At 38.8% G+C, this 25771-nt stretch overlaps 1 protein-coding gene across 8 annotated transcripts in view; it reads left to right on the top strand.

Moving 5' to 3' along the window:
* PTPRZ1 (protein tyrosine phosphatase receptor type Z1) overlaps positions 1 to 25771 on the top strand; it is a 117929-nt gene that overhangs the window by 23336 nt on the left and 68822 nt on the right. For all 8 annotated transcript variants that reach the window (XM_039328270.1, XM_039328269.1, XM_039328268.1 and 5 more), the window contains exon 2: positions 7504 to 7569. In XM_039328270.1, the coding sequence (XP_039184204.1) occupies positions 7504 to 7569 (66 nt within the window). The remainder of the gene's footprint in view (positions 1 to 7503; positions 7570 to 25771) is intronic.

Raw genomic sequence — 25771 nt, 5'->3', positions numbered from 1 at the left:
TTTTTCCTGGAAACACTTTGAATGAAAGCTACATTGTTTTAGAGCACTGTATTCCTTTATTTAAAACAGTTCAATGACTTAATGAACTGGACTACATAAAAGATATATCACCCTTGATGGCTTTTTAATTATCTGATTTTGTCTAGACCCAGCTCCTAATGAAATCTTAGCTTTTTGCAAACATCAAAAAAATTTGCAAGTCTGAGAACAAAACAAATCTGTTTTCCAAATCCAAATGTTAGTTCTCTTATCACAGGAATTAGATAACCTTCCTATTTAATGATGACTTGCTGTATAAAAATTGTTTTGTCTGGACAGTGGTTTATCCTGATGATCAAATTATGGATCCTTATACTATATTTCATGACAGATACATAAATGCCACTTTCTGGGATTTTTGTTAATAAAGTTAGTATTTGGTAACAAGGAGATTAATTCATGGCTAAAAGGCTGTAGTCCCTAATGTATCATTCCAGATATCATCTTCTCCAAAAGAACATCTCTAAATTTTGTAGACTCTAGTCTATAGTATGAAATCGTTGTGCAAAAATAAGCCTGCTCACAAATTTAAATAAGCAACCGGCAGTGAAGACAGAATTACTCTTTAAATTTCCACACTAGTGATTTGTAGTATTATCCAGCTAAGATAAACAGCTTTCTGCATTAATAATATATGGACTCATATAGGCAAAGTTACCTGGTTCAATCTCTGTTATCTCATAAAACACCACTAGCAGGGCATAAAAGTCAAAACTACAGGTAGTTCTTGACTTATGACCGCAACTGAGCCCAACGTTTATGTTGCTGAGACATTTGTTAAGTGACTTGTGCTCCATTTTACCATCTTTTTGGCTACAGTTATTAAGTGAATCACTGCAGTTGTTAAGTTAATAATATGGTTGTTAAGTAAATCTAGCTTCCACATTGACTTTGCTGGTCAGAAGGTGGCAAAAGGTAAACACATGATCCTGGGACACTGCAACCTTCATAAATATGAACCAGTTGCCAAGCATCTGAATTTTGATCATGTGACCATGGGGATGCTGCAATGGTCATAAGTGTGAAAAACGGTCATAAATCACTTTTTCAGTATTGTAACTTTGAATAAGCACTAAATGAACTGTTGTAAGTCAAGGACTACCTATAGTTTTTTGCATTGCACCAATAACCCTACTAATCAATGCATAGCTTACAAATTACTTATAATATGATCATAGCAACTGGCACTAATCAATATCCAAGCTGCTGCATTTTGAACAGATATAATTTTCAAAGTGGTCTTCAAAGGCAGTAGTATGGAGGTACATTGCAGAAATTTCACCACATGGATATCATGGTCCAACCATTTTCTCTCCCTGTCTTTTTTTCTTTTTCATTCCTTTAGGTGAATTTCTAACATTTGGTGAGAAGGATAGAGGCCAATTCATTATTTTTTTTAAAAAGAAAAAGCAAGATGGGAGTTGTAAATATATAACCAAATGACAGGGTCTTATCTATTCCATAAAAAGTAGAAGATACTTCATCTGTTAAAATGAAACTTATCTAAATATGAAATAATTACAAATAAATACATCTATAATGTCTGAAATATAATAATGTATACTATAATAAGTCATGATTAAACCACACCAATAGATTTCATCTTTATGTTTTTATACTTTTCAGTCAGTGACTTTTTAATGCAATGAAACCTCCTGTATGATTAGAGTAGTTACATCTGCTCTTGATTTAACAAAGCTATTAGAAAAACAGCTTGCGACAGAAAGCAATAATTAAACCTTAAAAAATTTCCAGCCTTGGGCTCAAAAACAGATACGTCAACTCCCTAATTAGGTTTATATGATATAAAAGTTTATTCCAGATGAAAAGGGGATGCTTTTAAATTGTCTTTAAAAGCCCTGAGCTTTGTTAAAGAAAATGTTGGGGAAAATGATTCTTAGACCACTTTTGTTAAGGATTAAAGAAGGAACCAGTTCTATGATAATACAAATAGTTGGCACAATTTTCAACTGAGAAACTGTTCTGTAGCTGTGTATGTTTGCATAACTAAACCCAAACTGACAAATGGTTTGAGGAAGATTATAGAAGTTGTTCTCTATTTAAAGGGTCGAAGAAAGAAAATCTAATTCAATTTTGTGGAAAAATATTGAAAGCAATTTCAGGCTGTGAATAACCAACTCCAGGTGGGAGTTGGAATGTACTTTCTGATTTCTTTTTGTCCTAGTTTCGTTCATGTACTAGCACACTGACTCTGACTCCTGTGTTGCTTATCCAAATGGTATATGGTGCCTCTAGGCCATAGTGAATGATGTTGCCACCTCTTGCTGATGCAAAGATTTGCATTTTTATAATGCAGTTATTCAGAAGGAGGGCCCCCTAAGCTTTGCTGCCCTAGGCCAGCACTTACTTGGCCTTAGCTCTCTGCCCATCCCTTCACCGCCCCCCAAGTTGCATGTGTGTATAGAAAATAGAGCCGTCCATTTAGTTCTCCACTATATATATGCAAGGTAGAAGTGGAGAACTAAGTGGACAGCTCTTCTGGATGGTACATAAATGGAAGTTTTTTCATAATCTGTACTGACTGACTGTTTCAAGATTGCATATTACATATTTTTATACTCAAATCTTTATACAATCATTTTTCTTGAATACAGTGCAATAATGAGATTATATAGCATTACTTTTCTAGTTAGTTAATAGAACATTTGTGTGTGTGTGTGTGTGTGTATTCATGCATTTACTACACAGCTTTTTCTTTAAAAGAGCTAATCAAATTAATATAAAATGAAACTGCCATAAAAGCTATTAATTCTGTTACATATTTGACTCGATTATTTCAGCAATTGTACCTGTAAGTGATGATTTCACATTTGAGAGTATATTAAATGGATTATAACTATATATTATTTTCTTTATAGTGGCATATATGCCAGAGAAATATTTCTGATCATGTCCTTCTGAATGTATTTAGACATTGGATGCATTTGTATGTTTTGTAGTAGAATATTATTTAAATTCATAAAGTATATCCCAAATGCTGTTTTTTATTATTTAACTCTGATTTTGATTTATAATTTGATATATAATTTGATTTTAATCTTGAGCACAGTAGCTGTAATAGGATTGCAAAATAAAATAAATACTGGGCAATATTTATTTTTCATTGTATTATCATTATATATCATTTATGGGACATAGAATATAATGTAGCAGTAGTCACCAAAACAAAGAATGCCACTTCTTGATGAATTAACACACAAAATAATACAATATAAAACTTGTCAGCATTACAAACAGTACAGCATTACAAAGAATATAAAATTTTAAAAGATCAAACATCATATCAAATCAGCGAAAGGGCTCTGAAGTAGCTTAGCAAACGAGAGGTTTCAAAAGACCAGAAAACAGAAGCTAGGCCCATCTCTATCAAGAAAAAGGCTGTTAGGTATCTAGAGCTAAGTGAGAGAGGAAGGAAGGAAGGAAGGAATCCAGTGGTGGGATTCAAATAACTGAACAACTGGTTCTCTGAGTGGATGCAGGCCTAGGCATCCAAGGCCTAGAACAGACTTCCAGAAGTGGCATTCACACACTTCCAGTGGGGCGTTCTAGGCCTGGGAGGCCTCCTCCAGGCCTCCGAGGTCTAGAACGGACTTCCGGAAGTGACACTCATGCACTTCTGGCAGGCCATTCTAGGCCTGGGAGGCCTCCTCCAGCTGATTCTCCGAACTCAAAAAAATTTAGCTACCAGTTCTACTGAACTGGTATGAACCATCTGAATCCCACCACTAAAGGAATCCTAAATATAAGGACAGAGCTCTCTTCTTCTCTCTTAATAATCACAAAGGTGATTATTATTATGAACTGTAACTCAAGCTGGTTTTGAGTTTTAAGTAATGATCAATGCATGAATGAAAACATTGTGAATTTCCATAAATGTTTGCACTGCATTTATGTTGCTGAGATATGAATGACCTGGCCAAAAATATCCATGGCATAATATCTTCTAAAAGAGACTTCTGCAGTGGATTGTGTGAAGTTATCTTTAAGTACTTCTAAGAATTGAAAATAAAACACTAAACTGGATTAAAATACTAAAGGCATCCTCTTGATGAAATAATGGAGTTATCTTGTCTGTCAGTCCATTTGTAGATACAGTTCAGAGTTGCTGGTTTCCTTTTTATAGAGAGTTATATACTGATTTTATGTACAAACATTTACATTTACCTTGTTACAGAGTATCATATAGAGAATTTCTCTCTTCTGAAAATAAGATGGATTGGCTACTTAACCCACTTTCAGCAATGACTTTGCAATTCTTCAAATATATTTTCAAGCTTGATTTCACTGTTGTTTTTATCCTATTCAGTATTATTGCTTGCTGTGATTTCATTGTGAATTCTTAAATTTCCTCTCTTGAGAGTTCAACTAGCTCTAGTTTAAAATGAAAAATAATTTTATAAATCCATTGACTTTAATACATATGAACACTCATGTTTATCTTATTGTATAATGCAGATATGAGGATAACTTGACAGCAATTTGATATCTTCAGGAATGCATTAAAATAGACAAGTACATGCCTGTATTTCATGAAGAGTAAAACTCAATGGTTACTTATTATTAATATCAAAAAATTTCATGCTTCTCAATACTAATTGCTAGGGAACATAAACAGGACACGCTATTTGTGGGTCCCCTGTAAACATTGTGTTGGGTAATCTTAAAACAAACTGCAATAGATAAATCTGTAGTCTGGTCCAGAATAAATAAGGTAAATTTTAAAATAATCTGAAAGCCAAATTTTTCTTCATTATTTTCTCTTGACAACATGCTAATTCTTCTAAAGTATTATACTAAGAAATAACACAATAACAATGCTATTCAAACCTGTTCAATTTATAATAGTCATCTGTCACATAGTAAGCATGTTTTTCTTATTTAATTATGTAATATATTCAGTATTTGTCAAGTGCATTCTAAATTACTTTTGCTCCTGTTTTGTTCATTCATTTTTATTTATTTAAAACAATGAAGGCATGAGGAAGAAATATTGATATAGTTTAAATATTGGAATTGGCATCATTTGACAGTTATTAACTGATGATAAATGTATGTGTCTGTGAATGTGCACAGAATATACACTTCTGTTTCAGTGGACTATCATTTTCTTTTTCATTAAAATCCTTAAGGAGTTTTTATGTGCAAATTTCACATAGTTTTTCAATTAATATTTTAGTGGGTGTTTAATAATTAAGAAAAGCAACAGATAATAGAAAATGCAGATAACAAATAAAATGATGGATGAAGAAATTCAAGAAAAGGAAGTGGTGATAGACACTCTTAATATCACTAAGTACTCAGGCATATTTACTTCATAAACTATAAGTGTCTGTAGATATAATTTGATTTTTGGAGATAACAATTAATTAGACTCAATCTTTTCTGATAGAATTATATTTGACAAATAGTTGGAAGATTATTTTCCTCACTTGCCAAGTCATAGTATGCCATTATAGATGTACCAGAAAAAGCAACAGCTATCTACTGTATACCTCTAGAGTTATTAGAATTCTGCTCAAATCAAGTTTCAATTAAGTGTTTCAGAAGCTTATTTTTTTTATAGAATGTATATCTTGGAATACCATATCTTTCTGTCATACAACCAATAATCAATGGGATTATTGCACTATTAATTAAAGTGCAATGTGAAACTCATCAACGATTTCTTTATCACCTTTAATTTGTAATTTAGTGTTAGAACCCCTAATATGCTTAATAAAACAAAATTTTAAAAAATGTTTGCTGAATAACATGCTGTAATGAGCAAGTGATTTTTTTTAAAAAAAAAAAAAAGATTGTCAACAAGCATTGATAAAATTTTAGGTACGATATGTAGATATAATAAATATACAGGATATTCAATAAACTGGACAGTCACTTGCCAGTTGGCAAGAAAATTCTAAAGCTCATAGAGTTAATATTAGGCTTTATATATTGTTCCAAATTATTAAATATCTGGGATTACTATGACAAGGGAAATACCCAGTATTATTTATTTATAATATCCAATATTATCTATAATAGTAGATAAGAACATTTCAAAATTACCATCTAGATAGAAAAAGATATGAGGCAGATAAAAATATCCATACTATGGTGGAAAAATACATTTTTATTGAAAAAATTAATTTTGCATTAAGATTGATAGATAATATAAAGCAACATTGGTTCTACTTATATATTTCAAGAAGATTGATAAGCTTAAATGTTATTTTTTTATGGAAGGAGCACAAGTTTTGGCAATGCTAATGATGCTGGCTGATTTGTTAATCACAGTAGTGGAATACACATAATATTCACTTCTACCATTTTGGGCACAGCTTGAGAGTTTTACTTCATCACTTTTATAGGTACATGGAAAGTTCTTGGTTTTAACAATAGGAATTTGGTTTCTTTTCCAGCATTTAAAGTAGTTAAATGTATCGGGGCAGAAAATTTGAATGTGATTTTTCATCACACAAGGAATCTTGAATATTCTACATATGAAAGCTTTCACTGTTGCAAAAAGGTGATTATGTACTCATGAAAGAATATTTGTGTCCTAGATGGTCAAGACTGGCTTAAGAAATGTCAGTTCTTAGATTTTGTCTAGCTTTGTGCTTCCTGCACCTAGAACTGGAAGGCAGGAAATGTTGTGGGTTTCATCTCCTAAGAAGGCACATCTGGCAGGACTCAGAACAAGGGCCTTCTCTATGGTGGCTCCCTCCCTTTGGAATATCACCCCCACAGAGATCTGACATTCTTTCGTAGAGCCCTGAAGACCTAGCTCTGCCAATGGACCTGTGGGAGCCAGAGTTGGATGCAGTCCATCAAATGGCTTGTTTGATTGCTTGTTGTTGCCAGGGTGGTAGTGGTTGTGGGTATTGTTTTTATTCTTTTATATTGGGTTTTTATGTTTGTAAATTACCCAGAATCACTGAGAATGAGTGGGCAGCCATATAAATCTTATAAACAAACAAACAAACAAACAAAGTTTCCCAGTGCACTTTGGAAAGCTACATTAATTTAAGACTAGAACAATGGAAAGAAGAACTAAGTGAAGGTTTCTTATAGAGTAGTACAAATTAAATGCATATTTGGACAGGATAGGCATTAGTTATTTTTAAGAAAAATCAAAGTAAATTTCAGTGTGATATTGACTCTTGGAGAATTTAGGGTCATGTCCATGTACTTTTCTTGGCCACAAGACAGACATGACTATGGTTTTCCTCTTTCAAGGTATTTTCTCCACTTTCCAGGGCAGCCCTTAGAGAAGTCTCCTTGAAATCTTCCAGGCATTACATTTTAATTTCCAGGGCCAAAGTCAACCAGATGCTGCCTCCTGCATAGGCAATTACACTGAGTCACTAAAATTGAGAGCAAATGCACTGAAGTTAATAATATTTGAAATAATCCTCTCTGCTGTTTAATATTAACTTTTTTATGTTGCTTGTTTGTCTTTAGAACTGATTCTTGGCTATTTTCGACCACAGCGAAAACTTGAAGAAGCTGTTGATTGGTCGTATTCAGGTAAGTACATTATCTGCTACTTCACCAAGGGTGCTCACAGAGTGTGGTCAAAAACATCAAGATGGAAGCTCGCATAAAAACAAGCAATGCTTTGATCATACCATTTTGACATTTTTTGGATACTCCTATTTCACAATGCTTCATTACTACATTTCAGTAAGCTGTTATTTTCCTAGCCAAATCAAATTGTTTGTGTTGGCTGTGGTATGAGCTGATTAAGATCAGTTATTAAAAATGTGCTCTGTGAACCTAATTAAAAATATTAGAAGGTCTTATGATGGTCACTTATTCACCTATTGCATGAAGCCTCTAGACAACTTTCTTATAGTTCCCAAAGCCACACTTGACTACAGTTTTCAGAAACCAATGTCATGATTTTGTACTATTTCTAGCATGGAAAAAAAAGGTGGTAATTCTTGAAATAAGCATAGTCTAATTTGTGAAAAATTGCTGATCAATCTTTCAAATCCAGAAAAGAATTAAAATCTTTCTAACCATTCCATCTATTGGGTCCTGAGTGTCAATGTACTTGAAATGCGTGGTTGGTCATTAAAAGGTTGCTTACTGTGAGTTACTGCAAAGAAATATTAATTTTTGAACTGCATTTGGCTAGATATTTTTTTTCCTTAAAGGTACAACCTCTTTTCACTAAAAACACTATTGCGCTTACTACAAACTTTTGTACTTTCAGGATATTTAGGGCAATTTTGCCCAGCAATCTCATTTCCCATAATGCTCCTGAATTTTCTTCAATGGGCTGGTGCTCAGTCTGGTCTACAACCATTGCAAGGTCAATTTTCATTTTCAAGCTTTTTGCTTTTCCTACCTGTGTAGCAAAGCAAAGTCTTGCTAGTTAGATCCTGTCCAGATCTGGTTTACCAGACACTGCTTTTTTAAAAAGAGATATAATTGATTTCGCACTAGTCCCCAGGTCTTTTCCTCTATGTTTTCACCATCACTACCAGGACTCAGTTATCTCCTCTGAGATTACTCCAGATTTTTTTTTTCTTACGGTTCGATCATTATTCTACTGCTACAGTAATCAAAGCAATAGGAAACAAAATTGTTCTTTTGTTCCTATATTGCTCTGTAGTTCCATGGAAACTTTGTAGCAAGGATGAAAAAGTGATTCAGTATCATAGAAGTAAGTAGCAATGCTACTACACTACAACTTAAAGAGGTTTTTTTTTTTTGAAAAGAAGAAAGGGGAAATGATGTTTTGCTGTACTGTGGGTTTGAAAGAGGTGGGAATGCAGTGGAAGCATAGAAAGTTCTGTCCACTGGGAGACCTAAGAGTTCAATGAAGTATGAGCTTCTACAGTTAAGGATAATTTGTTGATTTAATGGGTCATTATTAGATCAATCCGAACATTATGTGATCACACTATCATGCTATGAAAAAAATAACAATTGCCAATCAGGGAATGTAAGAGCCCAGTAGATAGAAACATATTAAGGGTACTTCATATAAACATATCAGTGTAAACATATGAGGCACAGTTGCAGGAACTGTATGGGCATGTCTAGTCTAGTGAAAAGAAGGACTAGGGGTGATATGATAGCAGTGTTCCAATATATGAGGGGCTACCACAAAGAAAAGGAGGACCAATCTATTTTTCAAAGCACCTGAAGGCAGGATAAGAAGCAATGGATGGAAACTATTCAAGGAGAGAACCAACCTAGAACTAAGGAGAAATGTCCTAACAGTGAGAACAATTAACCAGTGGAACAGCTTGCCTCCAGAAGTTGTGGGTGCTCCATCACTGGAGACTTTTAAGAAGAGACTGAACAACCACTTGTTTGAAATAGTATAAGGTCTTCTGCTTGAGTAGGGGATTGGACCAAAGACCTCCAAGGTCCCTTCCAGCTCAACAGATTCTTTTATCTGTTATCAGAACAAAATGACCAGCCACTGGAAGGAAAGGGTGTGTCAGGCCCTGTAGCCAGTTGGAGTTGGGGCTGCTACTAGGATGAAATGAATTGCTAAAGTCCACCTGTTTGATGGGCTCAGGTCAGAAAACAGCAGTTTTGAATCAAAGCTAAAGTGGGTATGGAGTGCATTTTCAGTGAGCTGGGGAAGGGAAGGAGGAAGCTATCATCCATCCCTACACTTAGGAACTAATGAGTGGCCATTCAGCTGACAGGCCAAGCAGAAAAAACAAATTTTCTTTTAGAAGGCAATCACCTGAGACTTCAAAGAGCCAGTTTGGTCCAATGCTTAGGGCACCAGTTTAGAAGCCAGGAGACTCAGTTCTAGTCCTGTCTTAGGCATATAAAATTTGCTGGGTGACTTTGGGCCAGTCACTCTCTATCAGCCCAATCCACCTCACAGGGATGTTGTTGGAAAAATAGGAGGTGCATTATGTTCCTAATCCAACTACCTTGAATTATTTATAAAAACAAAGACAGGGAATGAATGAATGAATGAATGAATGAATAGTCTTGATTCTTTTCCAATTGCTTGAAATCAAACAAGTTTCAGAACATGTGGGGTAGGTATCAATGCAAAGCATTTGAAAGAGGTGCTTAATGTTGAAACATCCACTTCAGTATGCAGTGCTTCATTGCACTAGAGATAATAGATGTAGTTTGTGTACAGGTTTCCTTCTATGACTTATTTATGGTCTCTTTTAAAACTATTTAATGTGTTTCTAATTAATTAGATTGATCTTTTCAGAACTGTTATTATTTTGCTTCTTACTATCTCTGGGTAATGGAATGGAATGTGCATGCATAGACATGTAGAAACATATAGAAGCAGCTGCCAAAGAGCACATAAATCCTGCAAAAGGTGTGGCTGCTTTAATAATGCAGAGTGGTGTCAATCATACTCCCATGAGTTAGAAAGTACTACTTACGCAACCCTAGTTTCTCAGGTTCATGTTGCACTGCCGTTATATGGGTTACCCTGATCTACCAAGAAACTCTTATGATGCCTATGATTTAAGTATGAATTTGAGTCACCTGAAAAGTCAGCCAGGGAGGTGGTTTCATGTTCTGTAGATGTTAGTTCACCATGTATATCTGGTCATTATCTTTCCTTAATAAAATAATCTAGCAAGGAGGCAGAGTGGATTGGATTTATCATAGTAAACTTCTACTGTCTGCTCTCCTGATTAATACCCAGTGTTCAGATGTTCACAGATTAGATAATTTTACATACATAATTGTACTCTTTAAAAGCTCATTCAGCAGACACTCATCCAAAATAGCAATTTGAGAATAATCAGACAGTAGCATACTTTTTCATTATTTCCTTCTGCGGATTTTTAGAAAAATACTTTTGCTTCAGATCTTCAGCTGAATGTTTAATATCAATTAGGTTTCCCCTATTTTCATTTCTTTGAAACATAAAATTGTTTATATTAAAACCATTGAGATCCTAAAGGATATATTCCAATTGAAATGATTAGGGATATATAGTAAATATAGGAGGCGGTAAAATTACATCTTCCAACATATTGTTAATACTATCCTTAGTAAAAGAAAAGCACTATATAGCTATATCTAAGTCTATATCTATATCTATATGATATATGCTTGTCTTAAAGGCAAGACAGTAAATATAATTGATCACAATGAAGAAAAGTAAAAAGAAGATATCTATTTTACTGGTTACACATAGAAATATTCAATATATGGATAGATAGATAGATAGATAGATAGATAGATAGATAGATAGATAGATAGATAGATAGATAGATAGATAGTCTATATCTATATATCTATATGATATAGATATAGACTATATTTATATCTATCTATCTATCTATCCATCCATATATTGAATATTTCTATGTGTAACCAGTAAAATAGACATCTCCCTTTTACTTTTCTTCATTGTGATCAATTATATTTTCTGCCTTGCCTTTAAGACAAGCATATATTTTGTTTATTCAAAATAGTAGAATTATAGATTTACTTAGAACAAGAAGTCTTATCCCTAGGTTAATGCAGAACTTCAAATTAAAGCATTCCTTACAGATGGTAATCTCTCTTGCTTTTCCTATCACTTCTATTAATATCCAACAAGTAGCTGCTTTTCTGCAATTTGGTGATATTATTCTCTGTCCTCTACTCTGGGACAATAAAGAATTGATCTTGGCATCTTGTGTAACATCCTTCAGAATGAATTTGTCTTCAGAGTGTGCACTCACATGCCCTAAATCACTGGAGACTGATGATTAAATTATTGCAACATAGTCTGCATCCCCATTTTAGGGTGGTATATAACCCAAGTGTCAAGTATCTTCTTTTGGAATTCCGGGATCAGAATGTATTGGTTTGTCAGTTTGAATTAACTACTTCTTTGCTATAAGCATAGTAAGAAGTAGTGAGAAACAGATTGGTGTAGTGCAGTGGTTCTCAACCTGTGGGTCGGGACCCCATTTGGGATCGAACGACCATTTCAGGGGGGTCGCCAAACAACGCAGTCCGCCATTTTTCGCACTTTTCTTTAGCTGTGCTATTCTTGAATAGAGTCTAATTCTATTGGCTTTCAAAAGCCAATAGGAATTGTCCAGGCTGTCTCTGCCCTGCTGAGCCCGCCAAAAGTCCCATTCTGCAAATGGTGCTGCACCAGTTGAGTAGTCCTTGACTTACGACCAGTTGAGTAGTCCTTGACTTACGACCGGTTGGGGGTCGTGACATTAAAAAGGTTGAGAACCACTGGTGTAGTGGGTAAGGCACCAGGTTGGGAAATGGGACACTGTGAGTTCCGGTCCTGCCTTGAGCTCAAAGCCAGCTGGGTGACAGCTTGGGCCAATTATTCTCTTTCAGCCCCAGGAAGTAGGCAATGGCAAACCATTTCTGAAATCTTACCAAGAAAACATAAGGGACGTGTCTAAGTAGTCACTAGGAGTCAACATTGACTCAAAGGCACACGTACACATACAATGATAAATACTATTATAATTCTTGGACAATTATAATTCCTATTTCATTCCTCTTGAAGCTTGACTCCAATTGACAGGACCATTAGAAGACAATTGGCTTAGAAATCAAACAGGTCTTGCTCAGTTATTACATCCATATTGCCACTTCGATTTAAATTTTGTCCTGATTGCTTTACAGTATTGCTCAGCACATGAGGAAGACATTGTGGGAAGCTATTTTGATAAACTGAAATGGATGCATTCTATTGTATAAAGCCCCCCTTAGGATGGCTCCTAAGTACCTTCCTTCAAACAGAATATTCTTGCCCTGAACATTCAACCTAAGATGACAAAGAAAAACCTTTTCACTAACTGCCCTGTTATGGAACTACCTTTCTTTGGAGACCCATTACTGGGAGACACCAAAAGTATTTTGCTTCACCACAATGTAGAATCTAAATGGTCAATGGGCTGACCTTTTATTCATATAATAATATGATTTTTATTCTGTTTTATTTTATTATTATTGAATTTTGATTAGGATTTGTAGTGCATTTGAAAGACTTTGGTAAAATTGCTTTTATTATTTTCTTGGTTGTAAACTGCCTGAAGACCTGTGGTATAGAAATCCATAACCTGTATAAATAATAAATAGTTGCTTCTAACTGTTCGGGCTTTCTGGCCTTCTGTTTCTCTTTTCCCAGGCCTTTAGCTTGATTTGAAGTTTGTCTTCACTAACGGTTTCAATTATATTTTAGTTTTTATGATGTTAAACAGTTTTCTGTTTATTTTGTCTTACTTAATATGAACCATGCCATTGGAAGCAAGTCAGGGAATCATTGAATATAATGTAAAAATGATTTTACCTTATTCAAGATAACCTAGACCAGTGATGGTGAACCTTTTAGAGACCGAGTGCCCAAACTGCAACCCAAAACCCACTTATGTATTGTTGGGTGCTGGGTGGGCATGGCCCATTGGGTGGGTGTGGCCAAATGGGTAGGCGTGGCTGCAGTGGTAATGGCAGATTGGGTGGGACTAAAAAGTTCAATCAATCAATTCCAACTTTGCATTTTTTTTCCACGAGAAGCTGAAATTGATTGATTGAACCTCTTTTTTTAGGCGGAAGCCTAAAGCGAAAAAGTTTTATAAAACCCAGCTGAAGGCCTGGGACTAGGGCTAGGGTATGTGTGCCCACAGAGAGGACTCTGCGTGCCACCTGTGGCACGCGTGCCATAGGTTCGCCACCACGGACCTAGACTTTTGTCAGAAACTTAGAGGGAGATGGGAGGAAATAGATGTGCTCTCCCACCCTTCACAGTTTTCCCCATAAAATTAGCAATTCCACCACTAATCTCCTTCATCAAATTGATTTTCCCTAAGTTTTTAAACTATAATGACTTCATATTGCTTTATATGAATTAAAAACCAAAAGAAATTGACTTGCTGCCAAGAGAGGGATAGTCACCCAGAAGGGCAGGTGACACGCTAAGCCTATGCCAAATCTTGTGTGGTTCTTTTTATAGTAGTTTTGTGGGGGAGAGAGAAGAGTTTGCAGTTATGGCATATGGGCATGGAGATTACCTGCTGTGGTCCCAGGATGAATTCTCCTCTGGAGCAAAACACAAGCACAGAGGGTCAAGTCAAGATTTGAAGTTATTGCAGTGTCTTTTCTCAGTCCAGTCCATGTGTCTCTGCAACTGTAATTTTGTAGAAAATCACAAAAAACTTATAAGATTATTATTTCTAGTTTGAACTGAAGATAGAGTAAAAGCATTTTATTTCATTTCACAAAGGACTAAAGTTTCAATCCTAGATATATTTGCAGAAAGTAGGATTTATGGGTTAACATGGGTAGGATCAGACAGCTTACCAGAGATGTATATTTCATCTCGGATACCAAAGCTCTTGAAATAGCAGTCACTTGTCTACCATTGTCAAACATTAAGAAGAATATGCCACTTTCCATTATAATGAAGGCTTTGCAAGAATATTAAATGATGGAAAGAAATGGCCTTTTTGAAATCATGCTCCTTTCGAAAGGCAGAAAACTTACTACTGGCTTTCAAGTCAATTCTTTAAGAGACCTGCATATTATCACATTTTTTGAATGCAAATTTAATGTTTCATTCTGTTTCACGTAGTAAATTGTTTGGGTTTCCTAGATGATCTGTGACAAAATAGTTTTCAGCATTCACGAGGATGACTTTTGATCTTAATCCAAGTCATTAATTGGCTACTGCCAGCTCTCTTCATTGAGCTTTGTGAGGTGAACCTCCTTTATCTTTAGGATATTGGTAGCAAAGAAAGTCAAGTCCTGCTGTCACATTAATTGCCCTGTGTCACAGGTTCTTTTTAAACTATACCCAATTTGATTGACTCCAACTCAAAACGTCCATAAAAAACACAGGACCTTAGACAATGGGATTTTTATATCTCCCTATAAGGATTAGGGAGATGTTTCATTTTGAAAAAACATTCAAGATATAAAAATGAAACATACAAATATATATGTGTGACTCTTTCTATGTATGTTGTGATACTTTATTTCTATTACTGCTTATATTTATACAATGTTCTCTACTATTTTACTATACTGATATTCATCCTTCTATGCTGTACTGTATTATTTCCACTAGAAGTATATTATTACTAGTACTGCTATACTACTACTATTATTAGGATACAACAGTCTTTCTTTAAATCTGTCTCTCTCTCACTCTCTCTCATTATATTTCTATTTTCTTCTTCATTAATGGCCAGCAGATAAAGTACTGGGATCTTTTTAGTCCTTCAGTCTCTGAAACATTCTTTTATTTGGCTGCTTTCTCTGTTTGTGGTGGTTGTTGAGCTTCCAAAACACACACAGCTCCTCCTGTCTCCTCCCCCACCTGCTTCAAGGTTATGGCTTTCATAACCAATTCTGCCCTGCTGACATTGGGGAGAAAGCTCAGGTGCCTACTATTTTCTTAATAGCCTATATCGGCCACCCTCTGTGACTATAAAAGTCAAGGTTGCTTGTAAGTTTAAGTAGTAGCTATTGTAAGTTTTCCATAGATTAAAGTGAGTCTGCTGGGCATAATTGGACTTTGATTATGCTTGTGGCACATCAACCAATACCGTAGTCCTCAACTTACAACCATTTGTTTAGTGACCATCTGAAGTTACAACAGCACTGAAAACACCATTGTTTATACTTTCAACAATTGCAGCATCCCCATGGTTACATTATCAAAATTCAGATGCTTGACAATGTTTATGACAGTTGCAGTGACCCAGGGTCATGTGATCACCTGTTGCAACCTTCTGACAGGCAAAGTCAATGGGAAAGCTGGATTCACTTAACAACTGCAGTGAGTCACTCAACAACTGTGGGAAGAAAGGTTATAAAATGGGCCAAAATTCACTTAACAACTGTCTTGCTTAGCAGTGGAAATTTTGGACTCAATTGTGGTAATCTTTTGAGAACTACCTGTATATACTTAGCAGGAAATAAGTTATTTGGTAACTTAATGCTGTCAGTATAGCTAAAATGTTTTCTGTGAAAACCTCAGTTGACCAAGCTATGATAGATGGTGAAAATCAATATCTGTAGACTCATTTGGAGATAAGCATGAGATGTGGAATACTGAGATTTGGAAAATAATAGAAGTAAATCATAAAAAGCAAGAATTTAAGCAATAAAAATATGTATCTCCGAAACAAAAAAAAGGGAGATAAGTCAGAGTGAAAATTTCCTGAGTTTGTAGAATAGAATTTATAAATACATCTATGGAAAGGAAAATGTTGATTTAATTATGAATGGAAAGGCTAAAATGTAAATCACAAAATATGAATCTATATTAAGTACATTTTGTGGATGAAATTTCTAAGTGATGATAGTTGCATGTTACGTTCCAGTGAATGATGATCAAGGAAGAATTTAGAAAAGAGTTCAGGAGGAAATTATGTGACATGCTGAATGACAATACCTAGTTTAAGCATAATGTACAAAGCAAAGAAATGAATATAAATCTAAATGTATCATCATAATCGTAAAGCTTGAATGATTTGGTTAAATATGAATGAACAAATTAAGGAAGGCTGTCTGGATGAAAGATTCTGGACATGGGAGAGATAATTTTTGGTAGCATCAAGAGTAGATCTTGGGGGGAAAATTCACATGAAAGAGAGAGTAAAGTAGAGTATAGGAGAATGACTGCATAAAGGAAAAGAGTCCTCCAAGAAAAGCATTGGAACATAGATTAATCACCCAATAGAATGAATGGGAAGTGGACATAATGGGAAGTGATATGGAACAAAGTGAAAAGAATTAGAGAATGACAGAGAGGAGTCCCAATAATGGGAAATATAAAAAGTGATACTTCATGGGATGACAAAGTAAAAGGGGCTTGGATGAGAAAAATGTATGTAAGAGAGGGATTACGGTACTACAAAAAACTAGGATGAGAAAAACATAATCTCTAATGTACAGAAACAGAAACATAGGAATGGATAATTAAAATTTTAAAAAGCTGAGAAAATACAGAGCAGTTCTGATGGAAATAAATTTTTTTGGAAGTCAGTGAAGAGGGCTGAACAAGACATTTGTAGCAAATTGAATAGACTTAAGAATAAAAGTGACTGAATGATTTGGGAGGAAAGTGAAATGAGAAGTATCTGAAAGAAGTACAGCACATGAGAAATGTACAGTATACAGGAAAGATATGTTGAAGAATGGAATTAAAACAAATTTGATACAGAAAATGTTAATATAAGAAAAATGGCTGAGAAGAACATTGTAAATATATATATAATTTTATTCATTTATAACATAAAATATGAAAATACAAAAGCAAATAGTAAGGGACAACAATAGGGAAAGAGAAAACGAAAAAGTGTGGAGAAGGGGCGGGGAAGAAACAAAAGGCGTTGACTTCCGACTCCCTCTGTTGCAGTAAAATAAGACATTAGGATCGAATCTCAACTTTTTATATTCTATAGCAGTATGCACTAGCCATTTCTACATCAACAAATCAGGCTAATAAGTAAAACCCAAAATCATAGCATCATTTATTTCCACCTCAAGCACAAAGTCCAGAAGCAGTTTCCAAGTAGAAACAAAAGTACTTATATTCTTTTCTTTTGTCAAAGCAATCAATTTAGCCATCTCTGCTAATTCCATCAGCTTTTGTAACCACTCGTCCATAGTGGGAATCAAAGCATCCTTCCATTTTTGTGCATAGAGCACAAAATTTTATTTTATTTTATTTTATCATATATAAAATCAGAGTTCCAATATTTTCCCCAAGTCTTTTTCCATTAGACCCAAAAGGAAAGTTTCTGGTTTAATCTTTATGTTCACTTTAAGAATTTTCTGCATTAATGTATGAATCCTACTCCAATATTTCTTTGCTTTATGACATGTCCACCATAAATAATAAAAAGTCCCTTCTTTACATTTACATTTCCAACATTCATTTGAAATACCTTTATACATTCTAGATAGGTTACAGTATCTGGTGTTAAATACCTGCGATACTTCATCTTGCAAAAGTTTTCTTTCAAGTTATAGTTTAATGTAAATATTAAGCCTTTCATCCACATATTCAAAACTCACATTATACCCAAAATTTCTTGCCCACTGGATCATACAGTGTTTTACATGTTCATTTTCCAAATTCAATTTTAATAATGTTTTATAGACCTTGTCAATAATATGATCATCACTACCGCATAGTAAAATTTCCAATTCATACATAGGTACATAGTTATTTTGATACAGTTTTGTGTTTGTCAGAATGACCCCAGATATTTCAGCTTTTTTTCAACCTTAAAACCAGACTTTTTACTCAATATATCACAATCCTGAGAGGACATATTCTTAATCAACATTGTTGTTTTCTGTTTGTTTATTTTAAAACCTGTTTAAAGTACTGGAAGAAATGGACATTGGAGAGAACTTCATTCAAGGGGTTAAAGCTATTCTCCAGCACTGGAGATGGATAATCCACGCAGTGGGTTGAGACTGTATTCCTGGCCAATCAGATCAGTCAGCCAAAGTTGCCACGCCTGTCCTGGACCACGACTACCCAGTCTTGACTGATCTGGCCACACAGACAGATGTACAACTTTGGCTCCTGGGCAGGTATAGTTCCTTTCCATTGGGGGGATTTTTTTCTAGTAGCTGAAATTGCTTAGTTTAAAAGTTAATTAGAGATAATTTAATTCATTTAATTGATTACTCTAAAATTCCCTCGCTAAATTTTAAGACTCAGGAAGTGAAATTCCCTACAGGGGAAACCACCCTCACTTAAAAGGGGGAATTCCCTAACTCCCCTCCCTCACCCAAATCCCAACCACCTTCCCACAGCCGGAGCAGCCGGCAGCCACCTTAAACAAACGGGGAGGCTCGGGCAACCCCTCGCGTTTAAAACAAACAAAACAAAAAAGACAGAAAGGCAAGCAATTAGCAAGGGAAGCGGAGGACAAAGGGGACGCATGCTGGGAGGAAGATTGATTACGGAAAACAGCTGGCGAGCGAAGGAGCAGTTTCTTTCACTCACCAGGCTGCTCAGGGTCTTTTAAACGAGGCGCCATTGTCTGGGCAGCTGGGAGCACGCGCGGCTCTTTGTTACAACTGCATGTGGCACAGGCAGCCTTTTTAACACAGGCGCAGTAGTCTCCTGCTTCTTTAACACATGCGCAGTAGTCTCCTGGCAGCGGCGGCCATATTTTGTGCAAGCAGGGGATCCAAGGCTCACTGAGAAGCCTAGGTCCAGCTGCTGGAGTAAATGAATAGGCAAGCAGTACTAGAATACTAGAGCATCTATTATTCATTTAGAGACATTCAAATCAGACACATAGCTGCTTGTTCCAGGACTTGGTGTCTACAATCCAAAATAAATAAGAACCTTTCATAACCAACTGTGTTTAGTTGCCTTTGGCTCCTTCCGGACTTCGGGTCCCCCATTAGTGGCCCGTACGCTTCTGGATTTAGTGGTGGGTTCCAGGCATCCCCAGTCACATGCCTGTCCTTACCCACCATAGTCAAGCCGGGTTCCAGGCATTCCCATTAGCGTGCCTGTTCTTATCCATGCACAGTGACTAACTCTGACAATTTTGCAGAGTCTGCTCCTGAGTTCCAGACGCCCCCAGTAGTGCGCCTGTCCTTACTCAAAGTTGGAGCTCTCCTACTACCTGGGTCCCCCCTATCGCGGCCCGGCGTTAGTGGAGAATGGAGGAAGCAATCATTCCCTCCACTGGAGCCCTGCCTTCATCCTCTGGAGCACCCGCTTCAGAGGATTCGGAATCCTCTGCAGCCCCTAGAAAGGCTGCAAGGAAGTCATCAAAGAAGGCTGACAAACAGGCAATCAGAAGACACCAATCCCTAGAAAAGGAGTTCAACAGAGCCCAGAAAAGGGCCAGAATTGAAAATAGGCAGAATGGGGGGATAGGTCCCGATCTACCACTGGGTCTCCCTACATCCCCACGGGCCGTTTGGTCATTAGGGAACTCATCACAGTCCCAAACAGAGGGCGGGATAGGCGAGTTCTCATCGCTCTCCCGGTCCCCCTCCCCACGGAGGTTACAGGAAACCCCGAGGACCACGCTAACCACAGCACCTGCAGGGTCGCAGGCAATGGTTACTCCTCCTGCATTGACAGGGGATCTGCTAGCTACCCTAATAGCACAGGCAGTGGACCGTGCATTTGAGGCCAGGGCTCAAACTTCCAAAGCCAAGCCTCTAGGACTTAGAACGAGGCATCGGGAGGAAACGGAGGACCATCAGGACCTCTCCTCCTTCTCAGATTCGTCGGTCTCAGAGGAAGCTTACCTGGACCAGCCAGGTACGTCACAAGGGATTCAAATGTCTGAGGAAGAGGAAAACACCTCACCTCAAGGGCCGTCCTTCAGCGGCCTGTTTAACCCTTCTCTTTTTGTTACCATTCTGCGCAAGGCTGAGGCCACAGCCCATCTGGGGCATGGGACACCAGCGGAGCCTGTCACAGTTGACACGGAGGCTGAGCCAACGTTCGCCGAAAAGGTAACCACTCAATACCGCATACCATGCCCGACCATGTTCCTAAACACAATAAGGAAACAGTGGGCAGCGCCAACCTCCCTACCGCTTCCTAGCAATGCGGAGAGGAAGCTATTTAACGTAGCAAGGGAGCTAGAGGGAACATTGGAGGTGCCGGTGGTGGACGAACCCATAGGTCCCCTGATATCGGACACGGCCATATCAGGAGATTTTGCTGAGGCTCTTAAAGCCGAGGACTGAAAGAGTGAGTCCAACTACAGGAGAACACACCAGGCAATAGCTTGGGCTACCAGGGCAACTACCTCCGCGTCCTTTTTCACCAGAGCCACACTCTGTTGGCTCCGTGAGTTACAGGGCCGGGTTCCCATGGAGGACGTACGCACTCACCAGGAACTCAGCAAAATGGTAGCGGCCACGGAATATGCGTCGGACGCGACACTTTTAGCGACCAGGTTTTCAGCCAAGGCAATGGCAGCAAACAACACGAGCAGACGCCTCCTCTGGCTAAAGAACTGGCAGGCGGATACCAAATCCAAGTGGAAATTGGCTTCGGCTCCGTACCAAGGGGCAAAGCTGTTTGGTGAGGCACTAACGCCATACCTGACAGAGAACAAGGACAAGCGCAAGGTCCTTAAACACATGCTTAAAAGGCAGGACAAGAGACCCGGCTCCTGGGGAAGGAAACAATCCTTTCGTACGGAAACCAGGGTCAACTACTTCCAAAATTCCCAACCCTTCCAAGCTAGACAGGATAGCGAAAGACAGGGGGACAGACAGAACACAAGAAATAGGCAAACACAGGGAAGACGGCCCTTTCGGGGGAACAACCGCCCCTTCCGCCGTACCAGATGACTCCCACCCAGACCTTCCCATAGGGGGCAGACTAGCAGGGTTTGCTCCCCAGTGGGAAGAGACCACCACGGACGTATGGGTCAGGAACACCATACGTCACGGTCTATCTCTAGAATTTCTCTCAAAGCCCCTGAACCGCTTCCGCCCATGCCCCTGTCCCACGAACCCAACAAAGAGAAGGCTCATGAACGAGGCCGTTCAGCACCTTCTAAACATACGGGCCGTAGAACCGGTGCCTATGAACCAGAGAGACCAGGGGTTTTATTCTATCCTCTTCGTGGTCCCAAAACCCTCGGGGGGTTGGAGAGCCATTCTGGATCTAAAAAGGCTAAATTTCTACATAAAATACCGCAAATTCAAAATGCAGACACTACGCTCCATCCTTGGAAGCGTAAGGAAAGGGGATTTTCTGGCATCGATCGACCTCACGGAGGCATACTTGCACATCCCTATCTCTCTGGCTCACCGCCGCTTTCTACGGTTCACCTACTGGGGGCACCATTTTCAATACAGGGCACTTCCATTCGGCCTGTCATCAGCGCCCAGGGTGTTCACCAAGATTCTGGCGGTTCTGGCAGCACGCCTAAGAAACGTCCCGATCAGAGTCCAGTGCTACCTGGACGATATTCTAATCCAGTCATCGTCTGCTCAACAATCTCAGGCGGACCTAAAGTTAGTGATAAAGCTGCTGCAGGACCACGGCTTCTCGGTGAACTTTCCAAAGAGCCACCTAACCCCAACTACGAGAATACTCCATCTGGGAGCGGTCATAGACACAGAGGAGTGCAAGGTGTACCTATCACAGGAACGCCTCAGCAGCATAAGGAAAGCCGTAAAACAGGTAAGCCGCGGTCAGTCAGTGACGCTGGCCTGCCTCTCTCAGCTGCTAGGGAAGATGATATCGACCATAGCAATAGTTCCTTGGGCAAGGCTGCACTCAAGAGAACTGCAGTGGTTCATGCTCCCGTTTCAGAGACAGCAAATCAGTGCATCCCGGAAGAGGGTAGGCATACCTCTGGGAGTACGACACTCCCTCAGGTGGTGGCTATCTCCAGCTCTCTTCAGGGGGTCCCCCTTCAGGGAACCAGACAGAGTAGTAGTCACAACAGATGCGAGTTTATTTGGCTGGGGAGCCCACTTGGGGACCAAGTGGACACAGGGCCGCTGGTCAGCGGTGGATCTCCGACACAACATAAACTGGCTTGAGCTGCGGGCTATTCACCTAGCGTTAAGGCATTTCCACAGCAGCATAAAAAACAGGCATGTACTGGTCCTGACGGACAACGTGACAGCCAAGGCCCACATTAGGGGGGCACACACTCTCACTCGCTCTCGGCCGAGGCCCTCCTACTGGGGGCCTGGGCGGAACAAAATCTGGCCTCCATAAAGGCCGACCACATATCGGGGGAGGCAAACATCCAAGCAGATCTGTTGAGCAGATCAACAATAGATCACTCGGAGTGGCAACTACACCCGAAGATCTTCAGGGAGATCTGTCACCGCTTCGGGCTTCCCCAGGTGGACCTATTTGCCTCTCCTTCCAATGCCCACCTAACTCGCTTCTTCTCCCGATTCCCATCCAGGGGAGCAGAGCAGACGGATGCATTACGGAGCCCATGGCCAAGGGGACTCCTGTACGCGTTTCCACCCTTAACTCTCCTTCCGGCGGTAGTGCGCAAGATTCTGCGGGAAAGAGCCAGGGTAATCCTTGTGGCCCCTTATTGGCCAAGGAGACCTTGGTTCGCAGACCTGAGGAGTCTCTCCCGCACGAATCCATGGCGGATTCCTCCGGAGAGGATCTCCCTCAAGCAGGGGGAGATCTCCCACCCAGAGCCACAATGGCTACAACTAGCCGTCTGGCTCTTGAACGGTCAATTTTAGCCAAGGGGGCTTGCTCACAGGGTGTAATTAGGGTCATACAGGCATCAAGGCGCCCCTCCACGAACCGTATCTACGAGGCCACGTGGAGAAGCTTCCAATCATGGTGCTCTAAACAGGAATTGTTACTCAAAGGGATCACAGTCCCCAAGATCCTAGAATTTTTACTAAATGGCCTAGAGAGGGACCTCTCGCCAAACACGCTATGCAGGCAAATCGCCGCCCTCTCAACTATACTTTCTGCCAGCCCCGGTGAACCCTTGGGCAAGCATCCCTTAATACGATCCTTTCTCAAGGGGGCTGCGAACATCAGACCGCCAACCGTGCACAGGTATCCATCATGGGAACTACCACGAGTGCTACAAGCTCTTACCAGAGCGCCCTTCGAACCACTCAAAACATGTGATATTCGCTACCTGACCCATAAGGTGGCATTCTTAGTAGCTATCACGTCAGCTCGACGGATATCCGAGTTAGCTTCTCTCTCAACGAGGAAGGACCTGTGTAACTTTCACAGGGACAAGGTAGTCCTAAGAATAGACCCTTCCTTCATTCCAAAAGTCAACTCCTTTTTTCACAGATCACAGGAAATAGTCCTACCAGACTTCTGTCCAAACCCAGCTCATCCCCTGGAGAAACAATGGCACATCTTGGACGTACGAAGGGCACTAAGACATTACATTTCACGCACAGCAGAATTCCGACGCTCGGAAGCGCTTTTCATATCCTTCCACCCCGCCACTAGGGGCCGGAAGGTCTCATCCTCTACCATTGGTAGGTGGATTAGGGCATGCATCACTGGGGCATACCAGGCGCAGTCCTTGCAAGTCCCCAAGCATATCACGGCCCACTCCACAAGGAGCACTGCCACCTCAGCAGCATGGCCCATGCAGGCTTCTATTGAAGAAGTATGCAGGGCAGCCACTTGGGCCTCGCCCTCTCCATTCATTCGCCATTACAAAATCGACAGGTACTCCTCTGTAGAGGCCTCCTTCAGTAGGAGGGTTCTCCAGCAGGTTCTAGACCAAAGTTACACACGGGACTAGTCTATTCCCCAACCCAAGGGACAATAGGCTTTGGTATGTCCCACTGCGTGGATTATCCATCTCCAGTGCTGGAGAAGGGGCGTTGACTTACCTGAACGCCTTTTCTCAGCACGGAGATGTATAATCCACACCCACCCTTATAGACTAGGATAATAGGGTGTATTTAGTTGAGCCAAAACGTCTTACTGTCAGTCAATGGCTGCGCTCGTGTCAAGACTGGATAGTCGTGGTCCAGGACAGGTGTGGCAACTTTGGCTGACTGATCTGATTGGCCAGGAATACAGTCTCAACCCACTGCGCGGATTATCCATCTCCGTGCTGAGAAAAGGCGTTCAGGTAAGTCAACGCCCCTTTACACATCATAACAAGCAAAAATTGTTATTAATGATGATTAACTAATGTGAAATTCACAATGGCACAAGACAAGGATGCTCTTTATCCCCTTTGTTGTTTATTTTGGTGTTGGAAGTTTTAAATAGAAATATTAGGCAAGATGAGAGAATAATGGGTATAAGCATCAAGAAAGAAGTTTACAAATTGAGGGCATTTGCTGATGATTTAGTTATATTTCTGCAGGACCCCAAAAATAAGATAGAATATATGATGAGGAAATTAAATGAGTTTGGGGCCCGAACATTGTTAATGTTTTGAGGTTGTTGAGAAATAGTAAGACTACAAATGCATATGGAATTGTAAAATGTTTAAATGTGGATGTGATTCTACAATGTGTTTAATGTGTGTAGAGATTATATTTATGCAAATAGTGTATAAAATGCCACTAGGATTATGCATTTTAGTAGTAATGTACTAAAGATCAGGATAGTCTGACAGGAAACAATTGCAGTTAAACAGAAAGGGCAAAAACCTGGAGCAAGTTAGATGAATGTTTGTATTTTGGTAGCAAGTATATTAAGAATGGCAAAATAACTTGTAGAAGGCCTCTCTATTTAGTTGCAAAGAGTTAATAATCTAAGGTTTCACTTAATGTAATAAGCATATATTATAATTATAGTAAGCGAAATATATAAATCTTGTATCAAAATAACATATTACTAAATCTGAGAAGATATAGCAGTAAAAATTTGTTAAAGATTTGTAGTTTTATGTTGCACTTTGTAGATACATTTGGTTGCTATAACGTCTGTAATGTTATTGATTCTTCTATAGATTTTTCTGGTTTTTATTAGCACTGCTATACTGTTGGTTCTACTTTTTCATATCTTCTGGTTGTAATATTTATCACATATATATTATTTTTAAAAAGAAAAAAAGGGTACTTATGAGTTTTGTGTAGAGATAGAGTAAAAAATAAATATGGACTGATTACCGGTACATAAGTTACTGACCAGGATAAAAGAAGTAAATTTGCATGAATTGGTCATATTATTAAATTTATATGCTATCCATCTTGCTTTCAAGTGACTTATAGAAGGAATTAATGAGAACTGAATTCAAAACAAATATATTAAGGGAGAATGGATGGACATGAGGAAGGGGAAGACAAGGATAGTCATATTTGAATGGAAATG

This window comes from Crotalus tigris, unplaced genomic scaffold (assembly GCF_016545835.1).
Source record: "Crotalus tigris isolate CLP2741 ecotype Arizona unplaced genomic scaffold, ASM1654583v1 scf7180000024375.2447938, whole genome shotgun sequence".
Lineage (NCBI taxonomy): Eukaryota > Metazoa > Chordata > Lepidosauria > Squamata > Viperidae > Crotalus > Crotalus tigris.
The sequence above is the reverse complement of the archived record's forward strand: the minus strand, read 5'-3'. Positions and strand labels throughout refer to the sequence as shown.